This window comes from Salmo salar, chromosome 11 (assembly GCF_965601325.2).
Source record: "Salmo salar chromosome 11, fSalSal1, whole genome shotgun sequence".
NCBI classification, from domain to species: domain Eukaryota; kingdom Metazoa; phylum Chordata; class Actinopteri; order Salmoniformes; family Salmonidae; genus Salmo; species Salmo salar.
This window is the reverse complement of record NC_138301.1, coordinates 103,688,917-103,712,460: the sequence shown is the minus strand read 5'-3', so window position 1 is coordinate 103,712,460 and position 23,544 is coordinate 103,688,917. Positions and strand designations below refer to the sequence as shown.

At 42.6% G+C, this 23,544-nt stretch overlaps 1 protein-coding gene across 2 annotated transcripts in view; it reads right to left on the bottom strand.

Annotated features, from left to right (window-relative positions):
• Window positions 1–20,764, bottom strand: part of LOC106563378 (GRB10-interacting GYF protein 1) — a 34,183-nt gene extending 13,419 nt beyond the window's left edge. The window contains exons 1-15 of one of the 2 annotated variants that reach the window (XM_045690022.2): window positions 20,428–20,764; window positions 19,075–19,497; window positions 18,813–18,877; window positions 18,161–18,208; window positions 17,906–18,035; window positions 17,693–17,791; window positions 17,394–17,502; window positions 17,163–17,277; window positions 16,861–17,069; window positions 16,559–16,743; window positions 16,302–16,458; window positions 16,050–16,214; window positions 2,437–2,594; window positions 2,044–2,284; window positions 671–837 (exon numbers count right to left, since the gene is read on the bottom strand). In XM_045690022.2, coding sequence (XP_045545978.2) covers window positions 671–837; window positions 2,044–2,284; window positions 2,437–2,594; window positions 16,050–16,214; window positions 16,302–16,458; window positions 16,559–16,743; window positions 16,861–17,069; window positions 17,163–17,277; window positions 17,394–17,502; window positions 17,693–17,791; window positions 17,906–18,035; window positions 18,161–18,208; window positions 18,813–18,847 — 1,818 coding nt within the window. In that variant the 5' untranslated portion in view covers window positions 18,848–18,877; window positions 19,075–19,497; window positions 20,428–20,764. Of the gene's footprint in view, window positions 1–637; window positions 838–2,043; window positions 2,285–2,436; window positions 2,595–16,049; window positions 16,215–16,301; window positions 16,459–16,558; window positions 16,744–16,860; window positions 17,070–17,162; window positions 17,278–17,393; window positions 17,503–17,692; window positions 17,792–17,905; window positions 18,036–18,160; window positions 18,209–18,812; window positions 18,878–19,074; window positions 19,498–20,427 lie in introns of both variants that reach the window. The other variant, XM_014128881.3, reaches the window with a different exon arrangement.
• Between the last annotated feature and the right edge of the window lie 2,780 nt (window positions 20,765–23,544).

Genomic DNA, 23,544 nt, shown 5'->3' with positions numbered 1-23,544 from the left:
ATGTCAGGAGAGTACCCTGCCAAAAATAATCTAATGTTTTGCTTTCGCTGTAAAGCCTTTTTGAAATCGGACAGTGTGGTTAGATTAACGAGAGTCTTGTCTTTAAAATGGTGTAAAATAGTCATATGTTTGAGAAATTGAAGTTATAGCATTTATGAGGTATTTGTATTTCGCACCACGCAATTCCACTGGCTGTTGACTAGGGCCCAGGGAGGTTAAAAGGGCGCAAAAAAAAATAAAATAAAATAAAAATAAATTATAAAAAAATAAAAATAAATATATAAATTTAAAAAAAATTGGTTTCGTTTTTTTTGTCAAGGAAAATATTGCATCGGCCAAAAATGTCATTGCTGTGCATCCCTACCAGATACACTACTGATGATCTGCTCTGGAGAGATACATGATACAGCTACAAGAGACAATATACATTATACTCAGTAAAACACATGATTTTGCCTATGCCACTTTGACACTCCACTTATTCAAATAAAAGTTGTTCACCACAGTCAAGTATCTCTGTGCCTTTGGTGTACCTGGATTAACTGACAAACTAACCCCACACACACACCACTAAACAAACCACCAGTGAACAGAAGTAAACAGAAACACCCAGACAGACGTGTGCTCGCTGACTCACAGAGGACCCCCGAGGTGGTGGAGGCTGTCTCACCAGCAGGGGTGGGGGGGAGGGGCCGGGGGAGAAGGGCACGCGCCCCCACATCTTGATGACGTCACCCAGGGGCTGGAAGCCCTCATCACAACCCCGCTTTACCAGCAGGGTCATGGAGAAGTAGCCTGCCTGGAACCACTCACACATCTCCACTGTGGAGAAGGGACCTGGACCAGGGTCATGACAAAACAATATGACAATGTGAAAAAGTATCTGTAAGGTATTATATGGAACATATATTCATATGTACAGTGCCTTCAGAAAGTATTCCAACCCCTTGACTTATTACACGTGTTAAAGCATGAATTCAAAATGTATTAAATAGATTTTTAGATCCTCTCATCATCTACAACACACGTTTTTAGACATTATTGCAAATTTATTGAGAATAAAATACAGAAATACCTAATTTAAGTAAGTATTCACACCCCAGAGTCAATACTTTGTAGAAGGACCTTTGGCGGCGATTACAGCTTTGAGTCGTCTTTGGCATGTCTATCAGCATTTGTACCTCCGCATTTTCTCCCATTCTTACTTGCAGATTTTTTTCAAGCTCTTAAAAAAAACAAGATTCTCAAGTCTGATGAAACCAAGTTTGAACTCTTTGGCCTGAGTTCCAAGCGTCATGTCTGGAAGAAACCTTGCACCATCCCTACGGTAAAGTATGGTGGTGGCAGCATCATGCTTTGGGGATGTTTTTCAGTGGCAGGTACTGGGAGACTAGTCAGGATCAAGGGAAAGATGAAAAGGGCAAAATACAGAGAGATCCTTGATGGAAACCTGCTCCAGAATGCTCAGGAACTCAAACTGGGGCGAAGGTTCACCTTCCAACAGGACAATGACCCTAAGCACACAGCCAAGACAATGCAGGAGTGGCTTTGGGACAAGTCTCTGAATATCCTTGAGTGGCCCAGCCAGAGCCCGGACTTGAACCTGATCGAATGTCTCTGGAAAGACCTGAAAATAGCTGTGCAGCGTCGCTCCCCATCCAACATTACAGAGCTTGAGAGGATCTGCAGAGAAGAGAAGAGGAGAAACTCCCCAAATACAGGTGCGCCAAGCTTGTAGCGTCGAACCCAAGAAGACAGGAGGCTATAATCACTGACAAAGGTGCTTCAACAAAGTACTGAGTAAAGGGTCTGAATACTTCAATTTGATTCCAGTTCATTTTAAATAGATTTGCAAAAATGTAAAAAAAACAACATTTTTTGCTTGGTCATTATGGGGTATTCCATGTAGATTGATGAGAAAAAAAACAACTAATCCATTTAAGAATAAGGCTATAATGTAACAAAATGTTGAAAAAGTCAAGGGTTCTGAATACTTTCCAAATGCACTAACTGCTAAAAATGATTGTGAATGTGTTTGTCTACCTTGGATCTCTGCCTGGGGGTCCTTGTAAAACCACTTCATGGCTGCCTCATGGGAGAGGGGCAGGGCACAGTCCCTATGGGCAGAGTGGGAGTGTGTGTGTCCAGCGGTGTGTGTGTGTGAGTGTGGGGCTGGGTGTGTGTGAGATTGGGAGGTAATGTTGTGGCTCTCCTGCAGTGCTTGAGTGAAACACTCCTCCTCAAGGGATGTGTCCTGCAAAGATGCCACCATCTTTTCAGCCTCCTACAAGGTTGGGAGAGGATAAAAAAATATGAACATTTACATAACACTAACTCACATTCAGCCAGTATATCAAGTGTAATCGTAATCCTGACAATAAATCCAGTACTTGGATGTAAAATGAATGTATGTCTAATTGACATGGTAATGTCTACCTGTTGTAGGTGCTTCATGCCCTCGTCCTCCTCCACTTCTCCCCCTGTTGATGGGAGGAGAGATCCGAAGGAGGGAGGAGGCATCAGGCCAGAGGAAGTGGTGGTGGAGGAGGGGGGGTCTGGACTGAGCTGAGCACCACTCCCTGGAGGTGAGCTGCCTGTGAGACCACAGAGAGAACAGGGGGAGAGGGGATGAGACATGTACAACTACTGTACTAGGGCCACTATTGAGCATACAGGTGAAACATTCTCTGGAGCAGACAAACTGATGCCCACACAAAGTGAAAATGGTTCACAAGAGCGAGACGAAATGGACAAAAACACATAACATGATAAATTGACTGAATTATCAAGACAACGGTACATTTATAAAATGAACAAGCACCAGTTATGTTTATTTGACCATTTAAACTACTCCAATTTGAACATTATAAATTGTCCCATTAGCAATAGCCCATATTAGCAGTAAAGGCTACTTATCGTTATTATTGATAACAGTAAAATATCTTCGATAAATGGTCACTGTCGATACTTTCGATTTATAGTCCTAGCTTTAGTTCACATGTGCATATCAGTAATTCAGTCAGGGCTCTAAAGTGCGACCAATTTGGTCACATATGCGACTAAATATTTTGCTGTGCGAACAGGAGTTTTATATTGGGAGCACTGAGACAAGGGGGAAAAAATATCCTAGATACTTCTTGTAATAAGGCTTCGCAGTACCATTGTTTCAGAGATCTGACATATTACCGGGGGAACATTTTTATCTTACCTATAGCGGAGCGCCGGGACTGAATTTTACATTCACAAACCACGACATTGTGGAACGTTCTAGAACTACTTGCTTGTCATTAACCATTTGTTTACACTTTGTTCAGTCATGTTACATCATTGGCTAGCGAGCCAACAACCTGGTAACTTTACCAGTATATTCAAACATTTGGGGGCCCATAAATGAAAAGGGATAGCTTATTCAGGAGATCAATGATCATAGCAATGAATGAGTGCAGGGCATGAAACAACATTTTTGGTCCACCAACCACTGTGGCAGGTAAATTTAAAATCTACCAGCCACTCAGAATATTTTTGGGACATAATAATTAGACCAGAAAACCCAAAAGAACCCAGGTGAGCATGCTTTGTAATGTTTGTAAAACAATACATGTATTACTAGCTAGAAGTGATGTGGTTTATTGCTCAATTTATTTCATTTTTGTGATCCCAGTGTTTTAATCAAAATGTCACAGATGACAAATTCTCAGGTGCCCCTTTAAGGGTGGAAGGTTAACATTGCAACAAGGGCACTCGAACCAAGTGACAGTGTGTCTGTGAGATAGAGAAACAGGCACACTGTCACTTGGTTCGAGTGCCCTTGTTGCGTCTTTGCTGAAGCAAACTCAAAACATTGTTTTGTTCTCAAACTAGGTTTGTTTTTCAACGTAAATAGCCAACACACTCAAGGACAGCCTCACTTTAGTAGACTTGAGTAAATGAGACCAACTTCCAATGCATGTGCAGTACTTCTAAAAATGAATCTTCAGCACTTCAACAGCTCTCCAGCAAGGCAGTGTTGCTGCGCGAGGTGGGATATTATCGACGTGATGACAGTAGTGTCTATTATAGGTATTGGTTGAGGTCAGTTAAATTCATATCTATGCCAATATGACAACAATCTCTATGAAAATTCGCAAATCAACTTGTAGGTACACAACACTGCCTCTCTCATCATGAGTCGTCCATCTGTAACCGAGAACCACAGCGCATCGTTTTAACAGGGTCGTTAGCAATTGAGTTAAGAGTATTTATTGAGCCTACCAAGCTCATATTCTAGACATCTGATTAAAACGAGACTATAATTCGAAAATTGACCATTGGACATAAAATGCCGGATTGAATAAGTTTGCAGGTGCAACAGTTTATTGAATGTATCACTCACATGCACCTTTCTGTCTGTTAAGAAACAAAGATGGTGTACCTTTTTGTAGCATTTCTGACAATGCGACATTTTGCCAAAACTCAGTTCTAACACCTAGGTTATTTGGATGCAACTTAGGTTACTGTATATAACTAGGTATACGGTGGTATTCAAGCTGACATTAATCAATAAATGCACACAGATTTTTATTCGCTTGGTAGCTTACTAGCTAAAGTTAACTAGCTAACGTTAGCTTGCTTGTACAAAGTCCAGCATCTAGCCTCTGTAGCTAGCTAACACTAGTCAGCTAAAAGATAGCTAGCTGACGAACAGGCAAATGAAAAAGGTAGCTAGCCAATTAAGGTGGTTTTGTTTTGATTAGCTAGGTAGCTAAACTAACATTATACCAGTCAAATGAGAGCTAACCAACAAGCGAGGAAAGCTAGCTAGATATATTTTGCCAAGTAAGGTTTTTCACATACGGCTGAAGTCGTGTAACTGCTGAACTAGACACTGGCGTGTAATCGGATCACAAACAAATAAACTAGCGTATTTCGTTGGCTGCTATGATAGCCAATTAACTTTAGCTAGCCAAGGAACCTTAGCTAACGTAAGAGAAACATTAGCTAACCTGTTTGGACAGTTCATGTACCACAATATATCATAATTTCTCACACTAAACAGTTAACTAATGTTAAGTTTAAAACCACCAAACTTTTGGAAACTGCCACACTAATCATATTAAATTGCTTTGCACAGACCAAACTTCGGTAACATTAAGACAAGGTAATGTTAGCCAGATTTCAGACAGTACAAATACTGCACTTAGCAAAGCTACATTTCCTCGACGAAGAACCAAGACCACAACACAAACCATAGATGAGAAAACAAATTACTTTAGGAAACAGTAAATTAGTTATGTTGAACTGACTACAGTAAATGGTTGAACCCCAAACGCACATGTAAACAGAACCAGATCGACAGCATCGCTGTTTCAAACACGTGTTGAATACATTCCGTCTCCGGCCTAAACTCCCTCTCCTGCCGTCGACATTCATAATCTAAATGTGTGCCGACTGATCAACGCCGTGTTAAATAACTTTCAATGTAGTCACAGAAAATCTGAAATCTCCATTCACAAGTAAAACGTAGTCAGGGGGCTCCACACACTGCACCAGGTTAAAACATCAGAATCGTCGCTTGCTTACATGACTTCCTGTGTGCCAGCCTGGTCTCAAACTAGACATAACTTAGTAAATGTAAATCTGGGATACTGAAATTAGTATATCCTGTTAGGGCTAGGGGGCAGTATTTACACCGCCGGATAAAAAACGTACCCGATTTAATCTGGTTACCACTCCTACCCAGTAACTAGAATATGCATATACTTAGTACATATGGATAGAAAACACCCTAAAGTTTCTAAAACTGTTTGAATGGTGTCTGTGAGTATAACAGAACTCATTTGGCAGGCAAAAAACTGAGAAGGTTTCATGCAGGAAGTGGCCTGTCTGACAAGGTGTCGTTCTTCTTGTCTCTGTTTATTGAAGAGTGAGGATCTTAGCTGTCCCGTGACACTTCCTACGGCTGCCATAGGGTCTCAGAAGGCAGTAAAAAGCTGAATCGTGGCTTTGCAGGCTCTGGCTGAAAAAAAGTAGCGCGTTTGGGTAGTGGCTGGTTACAGTACTGTGAGACTCAGGCTCGTGCCCGCGTCGACCGAAAGCTTTGTTTACTTTCCTCTGTTTAGCTAAATGGACATTCCCGGTCGGAATATTATCGCTTTTTTACGAGAAAAATGGCATAAAAAATTGATTTTAAACAGCGGTTGACATGCTTCGAAGTACGGTAACGGAATATTTACATTTTTTTGGTCACGAATTGCGCCATGCGCACGACCCTGATTTACCATTTCAGATAGTGTCTGGGACGCACAAACAAAACGCCGCTATTCGGATATAACGATGGATTATTTTGGACCAAACCAACATTTGTTATTGAAGTAGCAGTCCTGGGAGTGCATTCTGACGAAGACAACAAAAGGTAATCAAACTTTTATAATAGTAAACCTGATATTGGTGAGTGCTAAACTTGCCGGGTGTCTAAATAGCTAGCCCGTGATGCCTGGGCTATGTACTTAGAATATTGCAAAATGTGCTTTCACCAAAAAGCTATTTTAAAATCGGACATATCGAGTGCATAGAGGAGTTCTGTATCTATAATTCTTAAAATAATTGTTATGCTTTTTGTGAACGTTTATCGTGAGTAATTTAGTAAATTGTTAGCGAATTCCCCGGAAGTTTGCGGGGGGTATGCTAGTTCTGAACGTCACATGCTAATGTAAAAAGCTGGTTTTTGATATAAATATGAACTTGATTGAACAAAACATGCATGTATTGTATAACATAATGTCCTAGGGTTGTCATCTGATGAAGATCATCAAAGGTTAGTGCTGCATTTAGCTGTCTTCTGGGTTTTTGTGACATTATATGCTAGCTTGAAAAATGGGTGTCTGATTATTTCTGGCTTGGTACTCTGCTGACATAATCTAATGTTTTGCTTTCGTTGTAAAGCCTTTTTGAAATCGGACAGTGTGGTTAGATTAACGAGAGTCTTGTCTTTAAATAGCTGTAAAATAGTCATATGTTTGAGAAATTGAAGTAATAGCATTTCAAAGGTTTTGAAAATTGCGCCACAGGATTCAACTGGCTGTTACGTAGGTGGGACGAATTCGTCCCGCCTAGCCCAGAGAGGATATGTGGTTCCCAAACTGTGGGGCGCACGCCATTGTTTTTCTTTTTGGAGGGGGGTGGAGACTCAGTCCAGCTTTCAACTTCCTCTTTAAAGTTCTAATAGTAGAATGCACAAGGTGCCATTTCTAAATTGAGTAATGCGTCATTAGTTTCCCTTGTCATGTCAGTCATTGCATATTTTAGAGAGCTATTTATAACTTGTCAGAAAGACCCAGATAAACTTGTCCATGTCATAGTTTTATGTTTGAGTCACTCATATTGTAACTGACAATTAACCTGTAAGTCTACGTCGTTTTTTGTTTGAATTGTTTACGTGTTCGCTATGCGGGGGAAATGATAAGACAAGCAGAACTACGTGGCTATTAACTGTTGTAACGGGGATCATTATCGTAGCAACACACCTTTGGAGTGAAGACAATCCCGCGCTGTGTTAGCTAAATTTTCATGTCATCGGGTGTAGTTCGTAAAGGTTGAAGTGTGTATGTTAGGATGGTAACATTATAATATTTAAGGATGAAGCGTGAATTCATGCCAGGAATAATAAGTGTGAAGTTTGATTTCCTCCCTTCTGTAATAAGCACCCAATGAGGTATTTTTCCTTTATTCATGCGTTTAATCTGATACTGTTATAGCTCCGGCTAAACTGTTTATGTATGTAAGTACTTCAGAGTTATAACAAGCTAATAAGTGACTGGTAAAACAATAAGGTTGTAAGAGTGTGCTTAACTGAATTTTCATTTACTTTATAGTTCTCACAGAAGGTGATAATTCTGACTAAAACTACAGAATAAAGCCGCCAGTTAAGATCAAGGAACGGTTGTGCTTGTGGTTACTGGAGGGAGCTACACATATCACATAAATACACATTAGCAAGCAGGTGGCAAAATGTATAGACTTGCAAGAAAATGAGCATTAACAGCAAGTTTCTCTGCACCCCATGACAATGTGTAGAATTGCGGGAAATAAGCTTTAAACCTGCAAAATGTTCTTTCTGCCAACAAGAGGGTTGTGAACAGTTTATTTATGAACAGTGCATGTGCGTAGTGCACGCAAAGGGGAGCGTGGCATGTTCCCCAATGCTGGAAGGGGGGCCTGAGTGAAAAGTTTTTTTAACCCCTAACTTAAAAGGAGAATATTCCTATTCTCTTAAGTATACTGAACAAAAATATAAATGCATCATGCAACAATTTCTAAGATTTTGCTGAGTTACTGTTCATAAGGAAATCAGTCAATTTAAATAAATTCATTAGGTCCTAATCTATGGATTTCACATGAGTGTCCAGCCAGCTACAATGTATAATTGCATAGTAAATATCAAATCAAACTTTGTCACAAGAGCCTAAGACAACAGCAGACCTCACCGTGAAATGCTCTTACCCAACAATGCAGTTCCAGAAAAAGTTAGAATTATTACCAAATGAACAAAAAGTAAAATAAATATTGAGGCTATATACAGGGGCCACCGGTACCAAGTCAATGTGCGGGAGTACAGGTTAGTCGAGGACATTTGTACATGTTGGTAGGGGTAAAGTGACCATGCATAGATAAACAGCAAGTAGCTGTGGGGGGAGGGGGTCAATGTAAATCATCCAGATGGCCGTTTTATTAATTGTTCAGCAGTCTTATAGCTTGGGGATAGAAGCTGTTAAGGAGCATTTTGTTCCTAGACTTGGTGATCCGGTACCGCTTACCATGCGGTAGCAGAGAGAACAGTCTATGACTTTGGTGACTGGATTCTGACAATTTTTTGGGCCTTCCTCTGACACCGCCTAGTATATAGGTCCTGGACGGCAGCCAGCTTGGCCCAAGTGATGTACTGGGCCGTACGCACTACCCTCTGTAGCACCTTATGGTTGGATGCCGAGCAGTTGCCATACCAGGCGGTGGATACAACCGGTCAGGATGCTCTCGATGGTGCAACTGTAGAACTTTGAGGATCTGGGGACCCATGCAAAATCTTTTCAGTCTCCTGAGGGGGAAAATATGTTGTCGTGCCCTCTTCACGATTGTCTTGGTGTGTTTGGACCATGATAGTTCGTTGGTGATGTGGACACCAAGGAACTTCAACTCTCGACCCGCTCCACTACAGCCCCGTCGATGTTAATGGGGGCCTGTTCGGCCCGCCTTCTCCCGTAGTCCACGATCAACTCCTTTGTCTTGATCACATTGAGGGAGAGGTGGTTGTCCTGGCACCACACTACCAGGTCTCTGACCTCCTCCCTACAGGCTGTCTCATCGTTGTCAGTATTCAGGCCTACCACTTATGTTGTCAGCAAACTTAATGGTGAGTTGTGTTTGACCGCGCAGTCGTGGGTGAACAAGGAGCACAGGAGGGGACTAAGCACACACCCGAGGGGCCCCAGTGATGAGGAACAGCGTGGCAGACGTGTTGTTGCCTACCCTTACCACCTGGGGGCGGCCCGTCAGGAAGTCCAGGATCCAGTTGCAGAGGAAGGTGTTTGGTCCCAAGGTCCTTAGCTTAGTGATGAGCTTTGTGGGCACTATAGTGTTGAACGCTGAGCTGGAGTCAATGAACAGCATTCCTTTTGTCCAGGTGGGAAAGGGCAGTGTGGAATGCAATTGAGACTGCATCATCTGTGGATCTGTTGGGGCGGTATTGGATTGGGTCTAGGGTATCCAGGATGATGCTGATGATGTCAGCAATGACCAGCCTTTCAAAGCGCTTCATGGCTACCGACATGAGTGCTATGGGGCGGTAATCATGTAGGCAGGTTAACATAGCTTCCTTGGGCACAGGGACTATGGTGGTCTGCTTGAAACATGTAGGTCTTACAGACTTTGTCAGGGAGAGGTTGAAAATGTCAGTGAAGACACTTGCCAGTTTGTCTTCGCATGCTTTGAGTACACGTCCTGGTAATCCGTGTGGCCGAGCGGCTTTGTGAATGTTGACCTGTTTAAAGGTCTTGCTCACATCAGCTACCGAGAGCGTTATCACAGTCGTCCAGAACAAATGGTGCTCTCATGCATGCTGCAGTGTTGCTTACCTCGAAGCAAGCATAAAAAGGCATTTACCTCGTCTGGTAGGCTCGCATCACGGAGCAGCGCGCAGCTGGGTTTCCCTTTGTAGTCCGTAATAGTTTAAGCCCTGCCACATCCGACGAGTGTCAAAGCATATTTGCTTCAGTCTTTGTTTCCTTGCTCTTGCCAGTTTGCTTTGAGCAATGATCAGTAGGATTATGAGCAGAGATCTTATCAATAAATAAAATAAATAAAACGCACAACATTGTGACGTTTCACAAGGAGAGCATGTGTTATGCTGTATAATAAACTGCGTGGTTCGAGCCCTGAATGCTGATTGGCTGAAAGCCGTGGTATATCCGACCATATGCACCATGGGCATGACAAAACATTTATTTTCACTCTCCTAATTACATTGGTAACCCATTTTTAGTAGAAATAATGCTCCCCTTTGTGTCCAGGTACACTGTGTAGTGTCAAAGCCCTTAGCTGTGGAATTTTGTCCATATACTGTACCACACACCCTCGGGCCTTATTGCTTAATATTAATGTTGTATAATAATGTTGCATAATAACCTTCCGGTGAAAAACCACGGAAAGTAAAAACAAACTGTTTTAAGAGAGAATAGGCATTGGTCTGAAGCCGAAAAAGGAAATTCAAGTCAGCACTACAATGCCATGCTCTACCAAGGTTTTCCAGCACACAGCTTTGACCTACTACAATAATAACTATGTTGGTATTGTACTTCAAACTATGTGTAGGCGGGTTGCTGCAGATTCAAACCTTTTCAAATAGCTTAATTCATACTCTCCAGAGGTAAAACGGACTTTACAGTGTCCTGCAATTAAAATGTGTACACACACAGGAAAGTATTTAGACTCCGACTTTGTCCACTTTGTTACGTTACAGCCTTAGTTGAAGTTGGAAGTTTACATACACCTTAGCCAAATACGTTAAATTCAGTTAGGATCACCACTTTATTTTAAGAATGTGAAATGTCAGAATAATAGCAGATGAAAGAAATTAAAGCTGAAATAAATCATCACATTCCCAGGGGGTCAGAAGTTTACATAAACTCAATTCGTATTTGGTAGCATTGCCTTTAAATTGTTTAACTTGGGTCAAACGCTTCAGGTAGCCTTCCACAAGCATCCCACAATAAGTTGGGTGAATTTTGGCCCATTCCTCCTGACAGAGCTGGTATAACTGAGTCAGGTTTGTAGGCCTCCTTGCGCGCACAAGATTTTTCAGTTCTGCCCAAACATTTTCTATTGGATTGAGGTCAGGGCTTTGTGAAGGCCACTCCAATACCTTGACTTTGTTGCCATTTTGCCACAACTTTGGAAGTATGCTTGGGGTCATTGTCCATTTGGAAGACCAATTTGCGACCAAGCTTTAACTTCCTGATTTCTTGAGATGTTGCTTCAATATATCCACATAATTCTCCTTACTCATGATGACATCTATTTTGTGAAGTGCACCAGTCCCTCCTGCAGCAAAGCACCCCCACAACATGATGCTGCCACCCCCGTACTTCACGGTTGGGATGGTGTTCTTCAGCTTGCAAGCATCACCCTTTTTCCTCCAAACATAACGATGCTCCTTATGGCCAACTAGTTCTTTTTTTCTTTCATCAGAGCAGAGGACATTTCTCCAAAAAGTACAATCTTTGTCCCCATGTGCAGTTGCAAACCATAGTCTGAATTTTTTAATGGTGGTTTTGGAGCAGTGGCTTCTTCCTTGCTGAGCAGCCTTTCAGGTTATGTCGATATAGGACTCGTTTTACTGTGGAAATAGATACTTTTGTACACGTTTCCTCCAGCATCTTCACAAGGTCCTTTGCTGCTGTTCTGGGAATGATTTGCACTTTTCGCACCAAAGTACATTCATCTCTAGGAGACAGAGCGCGTCTTCTTCCTGAGCAGTATGACGGCTGTGTGGTCCCATGGTGTTTATACTTGCGTACTATTGTTTCTACAGATGAAGATGGTACCTTCAGGCGTTTGGAAATTGCTCCCTAGGATGAACCAGATCTGTGGAGGTCTACAAAAATGTTTTCCTGAGGTCTTGGCTAATTTCTTTTGATATTCCCATGATGCCAAGCAAAGAGGCACTGAGTTTGAAGGTAGGCCTTGAAATACATCCACAGTTACACCTCCAATTGACTCAAATGATGTCAATTAGCCTATCAGAAGCTTCTAAAGCAATTACATAATTTTCTGGAATTTTCCAAGCTATTTAAAGGCACAGTCAACTTAATGTATGTAAACTTCTGACCCACTGGAATTGTGATACAGTGAATTATAAGTGAAATAATTAGTCTGTAAACATGTTGGAAAAATGGCTTGTGTCATGCACAAAGTAGATGTCCTAACCGACTTGCCAAAACTATAGTTTGTTAAAACCTCTTACATCTAGATGTTCCGCTAGCGGAACGCCTCACCAATATCCAATGATAGAGCGTGGCGCGAATTACAAACACCTCAAAAATGCAAAAACTTCAATTTTTCAAACATATGACTATTTTACACCATTTTAAAGACAAGACTCTCCTTTATCTAACCACATTGTCCGATTTCAAAAAGGCTTTACAACGAAAGGAAAACATTAGATTATGTCAGGGGAGTACCCAGCCAGAAATAATCACACACCCATTTTTCAAGCTAGCATATAATGTCACAAACCAAAACCACAGCTAAATGCAGCACTAACCTTTGATGATCTTCATCAGATGACACTCCTAGGACATTATGTTATACAATACATGCATGTTTTGTTCAATCAAGTTCATATTTATATCAAAAACCAGCTTTTTACATTAGCATTTGATGTTCAGAACTAGCATTCCCACCGCAAACCTCCGGTGAATTTACTAAATTACTCACGATAAACGTTCACAAAATACATAATTATTTTAAGAATTATAGATACAGAACTCCTTTATGCAATCGCGGTGTCCGATTTTAAAATAGCTTTTCTGTGAAAGCACATTTTGCAATATTCTGAGTAGATAGCCCGGCCATCATGGCTAGCTATTTTGACGCCCACCAAGTTTGGCACTCACCAAACTCAGATTTACTATAAGAAAAATTGGATTACCTTTGCTGTTCTTCGTCAGAATGCACTCCCAGGACTTCTACTTCAACACCCAATGTTGTTTTGGTTCCAAATATTCCATAGTTATATCCAAATAGCGGCGTTTTGTTCTTCCGTTCAAGACACTATCCGAAGGGTGACGCGCCGGCGCGTATCGTGACAAAAATATTCCATTACCGTACTTCGAAGCATGTCAAACGCTGTTTAAAATCAATTTTTATGCGATTTTTCTCGTAAAATAGCGATAATATTCTAACCGGGAGACGTTTTCGTTCAAACACTGAAAATAGAGTCTTCAAATGCACGCGCGCGCCAGTGTCATTGTTCTCAGAACGACCACTTTCCAAAACCCCTACTGTTTTTCGCCCAGGGACTGCAGAGTTATCATTCAACGTTCTGGCGCCTTCTGAGAGCCTATGGGAGTCTTAGAAAATGTCACGTTACAGCAGAGATCCTCTATTTTCGATAAAGAGGCTACAGAAGGCCAAGAAATGGTCAGACAGGGCACTTCCCATATAGAATCTTCTCAGGTTTTGGCCTGCCATGAGTTCTGTCATACTCACAGACACCATTCAAACATTTTTAGAAACTTTAGGGTGTTTTCTATCCAAATCAAATAATTATATGCATATTCTAGTTTCTGGGCAGGAGTAATAACCAGATTAAATCGGGTACGTTTTTTTATCCGGCCGTGAAAATACTGCCCCCTATCCTAAACAGGTTAACAAGAAAGTCGTGGACTGGTTGAAAAACTAGTTTTAATTTTACATTTTAGTCATTTAGCAGACGTTCTTATCCAGAGCGACTTACAAATTAATGACTCCAACCTAAGTGTATGTAAACTTCCGAATTCAACTTTATTCTAAAATGGATTAAATAAAACTCTGCAATCTAACACACAATACCCCATAATGACAAAGCAAAAACAGGTTAAGAAATTGTTGCAAATGTTCAAATAAAAAACAGAAACACCTTATTTACATAAGTATTCAGACCCTTTGCTATGAGACTTGAAATTGAGCTCAGGTGCATCCTGTTTCCATTGATCATCCTTGAGATGTTTCTACAACTTGATTGGAGTCCACCTGTGGCAAATTCAATTGATTGGACATGATTTGGAAAGTCACACCTTGGTAGAGCATGGGTGGAATAGGCATTGTGATGCTCATGTGAATTTCCTTTATTTTTCGGTTTCAGACCAATGCATATTCTCTTTTTGTTTAAATTATAGAATTTGTAGTTTGTTGTCTGATTCGCTACCAGCTATGAAACAAAATGACAAACCCTTTGAAAACCGCTACTGCAGCATTTATTTTGCTATAAATGTGCTCCTACTTCTATTTTTATTCACAAATGCAAGTGAAATGCTTGCATTGTGGAGCCCTGACAACCCACCAATGCGGCTTGTGAAATAGACATTTTACCCGTAAATGCCTAAATCTACCCACATTTGGCAGGTGTTAATTTTAGATCTCTTGCATGTCATCATGGCAGACCTGACATCTTTAAAGATACAGTGTACATGTATCAATAGGAAAATAGTGCTTTTACACAATGTAGAAACCTAATATTCCACAAACGACTGAAATTTCAAGGAAAGGTATTCGTTTCAACATTTTAGCTTTTATAATAAATACATGTCTTTACATATTAGTTTAGGGCACAACATGTGCTTCAAAAGTAGCCAGAATTAACTTCATTAGGATAGGGGGCACTATTTTCACCTCCGGATGAAAAGCGTGCCCAAAGTAAACTGCCTGCTACTCAGGCCCAGAAGCTAGGATATGCATATAATTGGTAGATTTGGATATAAAACACTCTAAAGTTTCCAAAACTGTTAAAATAATGTCTGAGTATAACAGAACTGACATGGCAGGCGAAACCTGAGAACAATCCATCCAGGAAGTGGGATTTTTTTATTTTTGTAGTTTTCTATTGAATGCCATTACAGTATCCATTGACTTAGGACTCAAATTGCACTTCCTATGGCTTCCACTAGATGTCAACAGTCTTTAGAAATTGTTTCAGGCTTGTATTCTGAAAAATGAGGGCGTAAGACCACTTTGAATGAGTGGACCACTCAGTGTCCCAGAGGTTTTTCATGCGCACGACCGAGAGCACACCATTCTCGTTTTCCTTTTATATTGACGAAGCTATTGTCCGGTTGAAATGTTATTGATTATTATGACTAAAAACAACCTGAGGATTGATTATAAACATCGTTTGACATGTTTATACGAACTTTACTGATACTTTTCAGATTTTTGGTCTGTGTTGTGGCTGCCTTTGAGCCTGTGGATTACTGAACAAAACGCGAACAAAACGGAGGTTTTTGGATATAAAGAGGGACTTTATCGAACAAAACAAACATGTATTGAGTAAATGGGAGTCTTGTGAGTACAACCATAAAGATCAAAGGTAAGTGATTAATTTTATCACCATTTCTGACTTGTGTAACTCCTCTACTTGGCTGGTAACTGTTTGTAATGATTTGTCTGCTGGGCGCTGTTCTCAGATAATCGCATGGTATGCTTTCGCTGTAAAGCATTTTTGAATTCTGACACCGTGGTTGGATTAACAAGAAGTTAATCTTTAAACCGATGTATAACATTTGTATGTTTTATGAATTTTTATAATGAGTATTTCTGTTTTTGAATTTGGCGCTCTGCAATTTCACTGGATGTTGGCCAGGTGGGACGGTAGCGTCCCAACACCCCCTAGAGAGGTTAATATAGGCTGTATCTCAATCAATAAAAAAAGTCTTATTTTCTGGTGCTACTAAATGTTATGTGCTGCTCCTAACCTTAAGTTGGGATCACTAGTGCTACTAATGAGTATTTTTTTTATTTAGAGCCCTGAATTCAATATTTACCTTCAGTATGCACATGGTTGGTTTTGGAGGGGTGGGAGATGGGTGCCAGGGGAGCCTCTGGGGCACAAGGGGCAGGGAGAGGGTCTGAGGAGGGAGGGGCCGAGACAGCAGGAGGAGATGGAGTCCTGTACTTGACCACCCCCTCACATGCTGCTTCACACTCATCTAGAGAGAAAGAGAGTGAATGTGCATTCTACGAAAGCAGAAAGTTATTCTTTCAGTTGTTTACTATAGCCAGGGAAAGTGTCTCACCTCTGTCAGTGTAGTTATCCTTATAGTTGTCCTTGCCTTCCTGACTGTTGTCCTTGCCTTCCTGACCGTTGTCCTTGCCTTCCTGACCGTTGTCCTTGCCTTCCTCTAGAGCTTCAAACTCCAGATCCTCTTCGGTGATGGTGCCCTTGGAGCCTTTCTGCTTGGACAAGCATAAGGCTCAGAATAGACATAAGTAACATGCAAACACACACGTAGACAAACATAAAAAAATAATGCCTGCCAGCCAACACACACACCTTGATGCACATGAAGGCCCCCGAGGAGTCAAAGGTGCCCATCTCTCCATCCTCTTCATCTGTACACCACTCAGGAAGGCCATCCCTGTCGTCCTCCCTGCGGGGGCCCTCGCTGTCACGGAAGTCAAACTCAAACTTCCTCCGGCCGCCATGATCACGCCAGCCTGCAGACCGAGGACCCCCATCTGTGTGATTTTGATTTGAGATGGAGTGTCCATCAGACATGGAAAACATGCAAAGTATACACAACATTAGTCTTAAGTAGAGGGTGTGTGAGTGGTTAGGTGTGTGTCAGTGTGTACCATCACGGCGGGTTCCTGCAACTCTCCAGGCTGGCTGCTCTCCCCCTCCTCCTCCTGCTGCTGCCTCTTCTTCCTCCTCCCGGAGGGTACGCCAGTTGTCGCTGTCGGCACGCCAGGAGTCCTTCCTGCCAAGAGGCCCCGCCTCCTCAAACCCTGGACGCACTACCTCAGCACGCCTGATTGGCTTCTCAAACCTGGGCCTCTCAGCTCTGACAGAAGGAAAGACGATAAACAACCATCAATATGATCGAATGATAACCATCTGGGGGCGAGGGCAGCGTAGTATAGGACAGTGAGCCTACCGGTCATCCCAGCTTTGGCTGCGGAGCATTTCTCGGCCACGACCAAAGCCCACCTCTCCATCATCAGGACCTCCAGGAGCTCTTTGGTAGAATGCACCTTCACCTCTTCCTCTCCCTGCCCAAACAAACATAAGAAATTCATTCAGGGGCCTACTCAGCCAGTTAATACATTTCCATATGTATAGTTGCACCTTCCTGATCACTCCAGGTGGTGACTAACTGCACCGCTACCTCTGATGCCTCCTCCACGACCCTTGGCCACAGCTGCAGGGGCGGCCCCGCCTCCCTTTCCCATCAACCTCAGCACAGCCACACTGTTCACAGACATGGAGAAGTTTCTCTGCAGGACAGAATGAGAATGACGTTGACACAGAAAGACATTTTGTCAACATACACTGAAGCAGGATCAGCACGTCATGGGTGAAAGTAGCAACTAAGATCTGAGAGTTAATCCTGGCCAAATACTTCTCAGGGATCAGAGCAGCAAACCTCTGACTCACTAACCCCTCCTATATCTCCTGCAGTCTCACCTGCTCCTCCTCAGTTAGAGGCTCCAGGGCCAAAGGCTGCACAGGCTCATCCTGCAGGATAGCAGCAAACTCCTTATCCTGCGTGATATCCTCTGGGGGCTGGGAACACAGTTTGGTTTACTTCATACCTATTAGTCATAACCGGCCAGACACCTTTAACACAAACAGATGTATTGGAATCCTCAGAGTGAATCACTCATTACATAAGCTCACCTTGTCATCTTTGATATAAAGTGCTAGCATCTCCTCGCGACCATAGCGGTAATCGGCCAGCTTGGACTTTGGCAATGCTGGAGAGGGGGGGGGGGACGTCACACTCCGCCCTCTGGATAGTGCACGGAGCCTGGGAAGAAGAAATCACCATCAGCACAATCCATGCATGCATAAATAACACTTCAAATGCAATCATTATTACTGACACAATAGTACTGGGCCATGTGTAAGACCATATCCATCTATTATCTTCACCTCAAGTTTAAGTTGGATATGCATCGCCCATTATCTTCCCCTAGACAACTAAGGGCAACAAGCAGGAGCAGAATAAAAACAGTACACAATACAACGCCAATGATTATCTTTTAGTACAATTTTGAGATGAATTATTGGCAATGTAGCAAGAATAAATGTTTGCGGGTGCTCTTATTGAATGATTGGAGTAGGGATAAGGAGGCCCAACTAAGTGTAAAAACCTGCTGATTGAGGCATTTTGAAGGACAACTTGCGACATTCCATTATTTTAAGCTAGCTATATACAAGTTGAAGAATCATCAATAAACAAAATGTGGTTCTCTTTTCTTTACATTCTAAAACTGAAATGACCAAGGTCATGCAGACATGCACTCACTCTGAAAACAAGCCAATGGGGAAAGAGAAAATGGAGAAGGATAAAATGCAGTGTGTTGAGAATGGGCCAATGAGGAAACAGAATGGGGCACTGACAGAGGAAGGAGAAAAGTGAAGGACATGGGGAGTAAGTGGGGACCCCTAAAATAGTGAAGATATTCTTTAATTTACTGACATATAAGATTGATTCAATTAAAAACAAGAGTTGGTTATGGGCTAGGAATGTAAGCAGGAGGAAAGAAGAATGAATGAGTTAAAGAACAAAGAGATGCGTCACCATTCTGGGCCGAAGTTAAGTGTTTCAGCAGTCATACTCCTCTCTTCAACTGGAGCTCAAGGCTTCTGTTGGCACAACAGTCAAATAATTTCATGGCGCCACATAATCAACCAATCAAATGTCCTCTTTGGGGATTAATGAAATACTATCTCCTACCACACAGCTCAAACACCCATCAAACACTTGTACCCAATAACATACATCCACATCTAGGACACAACAATATGCCAGGGAAACGTTACAGAGTGAGTGGAGCTCTAACCTTGTCCAGAGGATTTGAACCAGTTCGGTCCAGATACGACGAGGGGGTTAAAGGCTATTTGGTTCTTCTGTGTGCAGTGGTTTAGAGTGGGTGTACTTGGGCCAAACAAATCTGTTACACTGAATAATAGCTGCAAGGCTCTGGGAAAGGGGTTAGGTGAGGTGACGGAGTGACCAAATGTAACAGCAAGCTCACCAATCAACAAATGAAAACAAAATGTTTACCGACAAATAGCACCAGTAATTACAACATGGGAGTTGATCATAATAAATGACCATGAAACAAAATTGTGACGAACAGGAGATCACGGGGAGCGATATGTGTATCTTCTTCACATGCATTTATTATTCTCTCCACTTCTGTCTTCTTACTCCTGCTTGAGTATTTCCATCGGGTCTATTGTTCCTCCTTTCCTCTAAACACCTGGGGAAACGAGACATTCAATTTAGTTTTCACATGCAAATAATATTTACCACATCCACAGAAAGTTAATGACCTCTTAAAGTTGTTATAACTAACAAGTGTTTTCACTTTAGTTGTGCATTGACAGTTGGTATATTTCGCCGATCTAAACTGAAGGCCAGCTTAATTTCCGATCTCTGTTCATAGCTAAACTATTCACAGCCGACTAAAGTAGCAACTAGTTAACTGTGCCAACTGAACAATAACGTTACCTAGTTAACTTTGCAATAACATTACACGTCCTAGCCAACTGGTTTCGATACAATACATAAACATGTTACAACTAAGTTAAAATAAAAATTAGCCAAGTTAAAATGCACTCAATGTAACTGTGGTGTTTTCGATTAACCACAAACGGCAAACCATTCGTAGTTAGTAGCTGCTGAAGTCAGCTTGGAACATTGAACGAGCTAACTAACGTTAGCCATTTGCACATTCGAACGAATCACTTCAGACAAATAATGGGTGCGTGTTCATGAAGAAAACTTGAGTTTCATTTTAAGTTGCGCAAGAACATTTACCTAATTGAACCAGTTTGCTAAAATGAAATACCGTATTTGCAGCCAGCTAACTAACCTAGCTAGACAACGAAGGTAAATAGTTAACGTTAGATGAGTAACCATGAAAAGTATTGCGCAGCCCTCTACCCGCCCGGACTCGCAGGATACACCTCAACTTTAAGCTGCTGCTTTGGCCTGCACTTCTGCTAGCTAAACGTAGCTAACATGGTTGCACAGTGCGCGGATGTTACTAGCTTGCTAATTAACGAGCTAGTTAGCTAACCATCTTGACACAATCCATGAGAAATTAGCATTAATCGTAAGCAGTGCAATTTATTATATTGCAGTATAACACGTTTGCCTAAATAATTGTGCCAATTTTTACACTTACCTTTTGTTGAAAGCTGGTCGCACTAGCTAGCCAGCTAAGTAGCCAGCTAGCCAGCTACAACTTAGCTAGCTGGTAGCTGCAAATTTAGCGAAATTGGAATGTAACTAACATTAGTTAAATCCTGTTTTTAACAACATATGCGTGTATTTTGCAATGACCTGTATATCTCCAGGTTACTTCCTTGCAACTATATGTTGAATATTTGCTTGAATCACGTTTAATTATAATTTCCTCTGACCAACGTTCGCTGCGAATATTTTCATAACTCGCTTTCTCGTCTTGTTTGTGTTTTAGAAAAATGGCCGTTCTCCTTGCATTATTTGACAGCTGTTTTTTTTATATTTTTTTTATACCTCTATCGAGAATTCAGGCGAAGTAGTTGTTGGTGCTTTACCGCCACCTCTCTGACTGGAGTGGGACAAACAAGCTCCCCCTCTCTCTCTTTCACTCTCTCTTTGACACCTTATTATGTTGGGCCTGTATGCATTCCTATACAAAGGATAGCCTTGTCTATCTATGGACAGATAGACTCTATATGCTCTCGTTGGCTGGCCCTCGCTTCATATTCGCCGCCAAACCCACTGGCTCCAGGTCATCTATGTCTTTGCTAGGTAAAGCCCCACCTTATCTCAGCTCACTGGTCACCATAGCAGCACCCACCCATAGCACGCACTCCAGCAGGTATATTTCACTGGTCACCCCCAAAGCCAATTCCTATTTGGCCACCTTTCCTTCCAGTTCTCTGCTGCCAATAACTGGAACAAATTGCAAAAATCACTGAAGCTGGAGACATATCATATCAGTGTGGATGACGGATCACCACCTCAAGCTGAACCTCAGCAAGACGGAGCTGCTCTTCCTCCCGGGGAAGGACTGCCCGTTCCATGATCTCGCCATCACGGTTGACAACTCCATTGTGTCCTCCTCCCAGAGTGCTAAGAACCTTGGCGTGACCCTGGACAACACCCTGTCGTTCTCCACTAACATCAAGGCGGTGACCCGATCCTGTAGGTTCATGCTCTACAACATTCGCAGAGTACGACCCTGCCTCACACAGGAAGCGGCGCAGGTCCTAATCCAGGCACTTGTCATCTCCCGTCTGGATTACTGCAACTCGCTGTTGGCTGGGCTCCCTGCCTGTGCCATTAAACCCCTACAACTCATCCAGAACGCCGCAGCCCGTCTGGTGTTCAACCTTCCCAAGTTCTCTCACGTCACCCCGCTCCTCCGCTCTCTCCACTGGCTTCCAGTTGAAGCTCGCATCCGCTACAAGACCATGGTGCTTGCCTACGGAGCTGTGAGGGGAACGGCACCTCCGTACCTTCAGGCTCTGATCAGGCCCTACACCCAAACAAGGGCACTGCGTTCATCCACCTCTGGCCTGCTCGCCTCCCTACCTCTGAGGAAGCACAGTTCCCGCTCAGCCCAGTCAAAACTGTTCGCTGCTCTGGCACCCCAATGGTGGAACAAGCTCCCTCACGACGCCAGGACAGCGGAGTCAATCACCACCTTCTGGAGACACCTGAAACATAGCCCATCTGTAATTAGCCCATCCAACTACCTCATCCCCATATTGTTATTTATTTATTTGCTCCTTTGCACCCACAGTATCTCTACTTGCACATTCATCTTCTGCACATCTATCACTCCAGTGTTGAATTGCTAAATTGTAATTACTTCGCCACTACGGCCTATTTATTGCCTTACCTCCATAATCTTACCTCATTTGCACACACTGTATATAGATTTCTTCTATTGTAAATGAGAACTTGTTCTCAACTGGCCTACCTGGTTAAATAAAGGTGAAATAAATAAAATTAAATAAACAGAGAGAGAGACTTTCAAGACAAGTATACTGACAGCTTCCACTGCACCGCTTCTTGAGCACTTTTCTCCGTGGTTTCTTGCGTCACTGAGCGAGCTCAGCCGCTGCCCTGGGTGCTAGTTGTGGTGATGGTAGAGGCAGAGGTACAGGATAACTACTCACCTGAGTGTTGTGAGTGCATGTACATGGGCACAACACCACTGGGACTTGAGGATAAAAGTCTGAAGAAGATTTGCCAACGCTACAACGGCAAGCCACGTTTTGTCACCCTGTATGATACCCTTGGCCACATTCCTGTCTACTCAGCCTACACCTTTAAGCACTCTGACGGCACCAAAAAGGTTAATGTGCCCTAGATGTATGAGCCACAGGTATTTTTACAGACTCCTGTATCTAACACGATCTCTGCAACCTTGCCTTGTGCTCGTGCCTACAGATGAATGAATCAGTTTCACTGTCACTGGCTACAGTAACAACTCTATGGCCTTTGTGCAAATAGAATGAATAGTGAGAAATATACTGTTGTGTTAAGAATGTGCATCCAAAGAGAGATTCCATGAGGGTCCACTGGCTGTGATTCCTTGAGTACAACTATTCTGCTTTCCTTATTAATCCTCAGCTCTCTATCAGCTCTCCACAGTGTCTGATTTTGGGGAGATGCAGCCCTTTCCTCAAGGCGACCTCCATCGCAGTTTTGAGGATGCTCAGGCGGTGCTGGAAGACTACTCCAACACTGTGAACTTTGAGCGTGGCCACCTGAACCCTGACGAGCATCAGTCTGACCCCAACGAAAAGGCAGCCACTTACACCTTGACCAACGTGGTGCCTCAGGTTCGGGAGTTCAACATCGGCCCCTGGAAGACCCACGAGCACACCATCCGCCACCGCCTCAACAACTACTGCCGCAGCACCGCCTTCGTGGTTACTGGTGTCACCACCTCCGGGAACATGATCCGTCGCCACAACATGGGAAAAAACAACCCCTTTTACTGGTCAGGACGTGACATGAATATATTGATAAAAGTCATCTTGTCCGAGAGAGATTTGCACGGTTAACAAAATGTCACACCAGGGAAAGTCTACATGAATCACAGACCTTGTTTGAAGTGGTTCTAAAATCTGTCCCCATCTACTTGTGTTCGGGCCTACTGCTGCATCGACTACAACCGCAACGCTCCCTTTGAGGAGCGCTCCAAGTTCCCAGCCTATGCGACCCACGGACTCAATGAGAAAGAGAGGCCTGAGGTGGTGGAGATATCTGTTCAGCAGCTGGATAACTTCCTCAAGAGTGT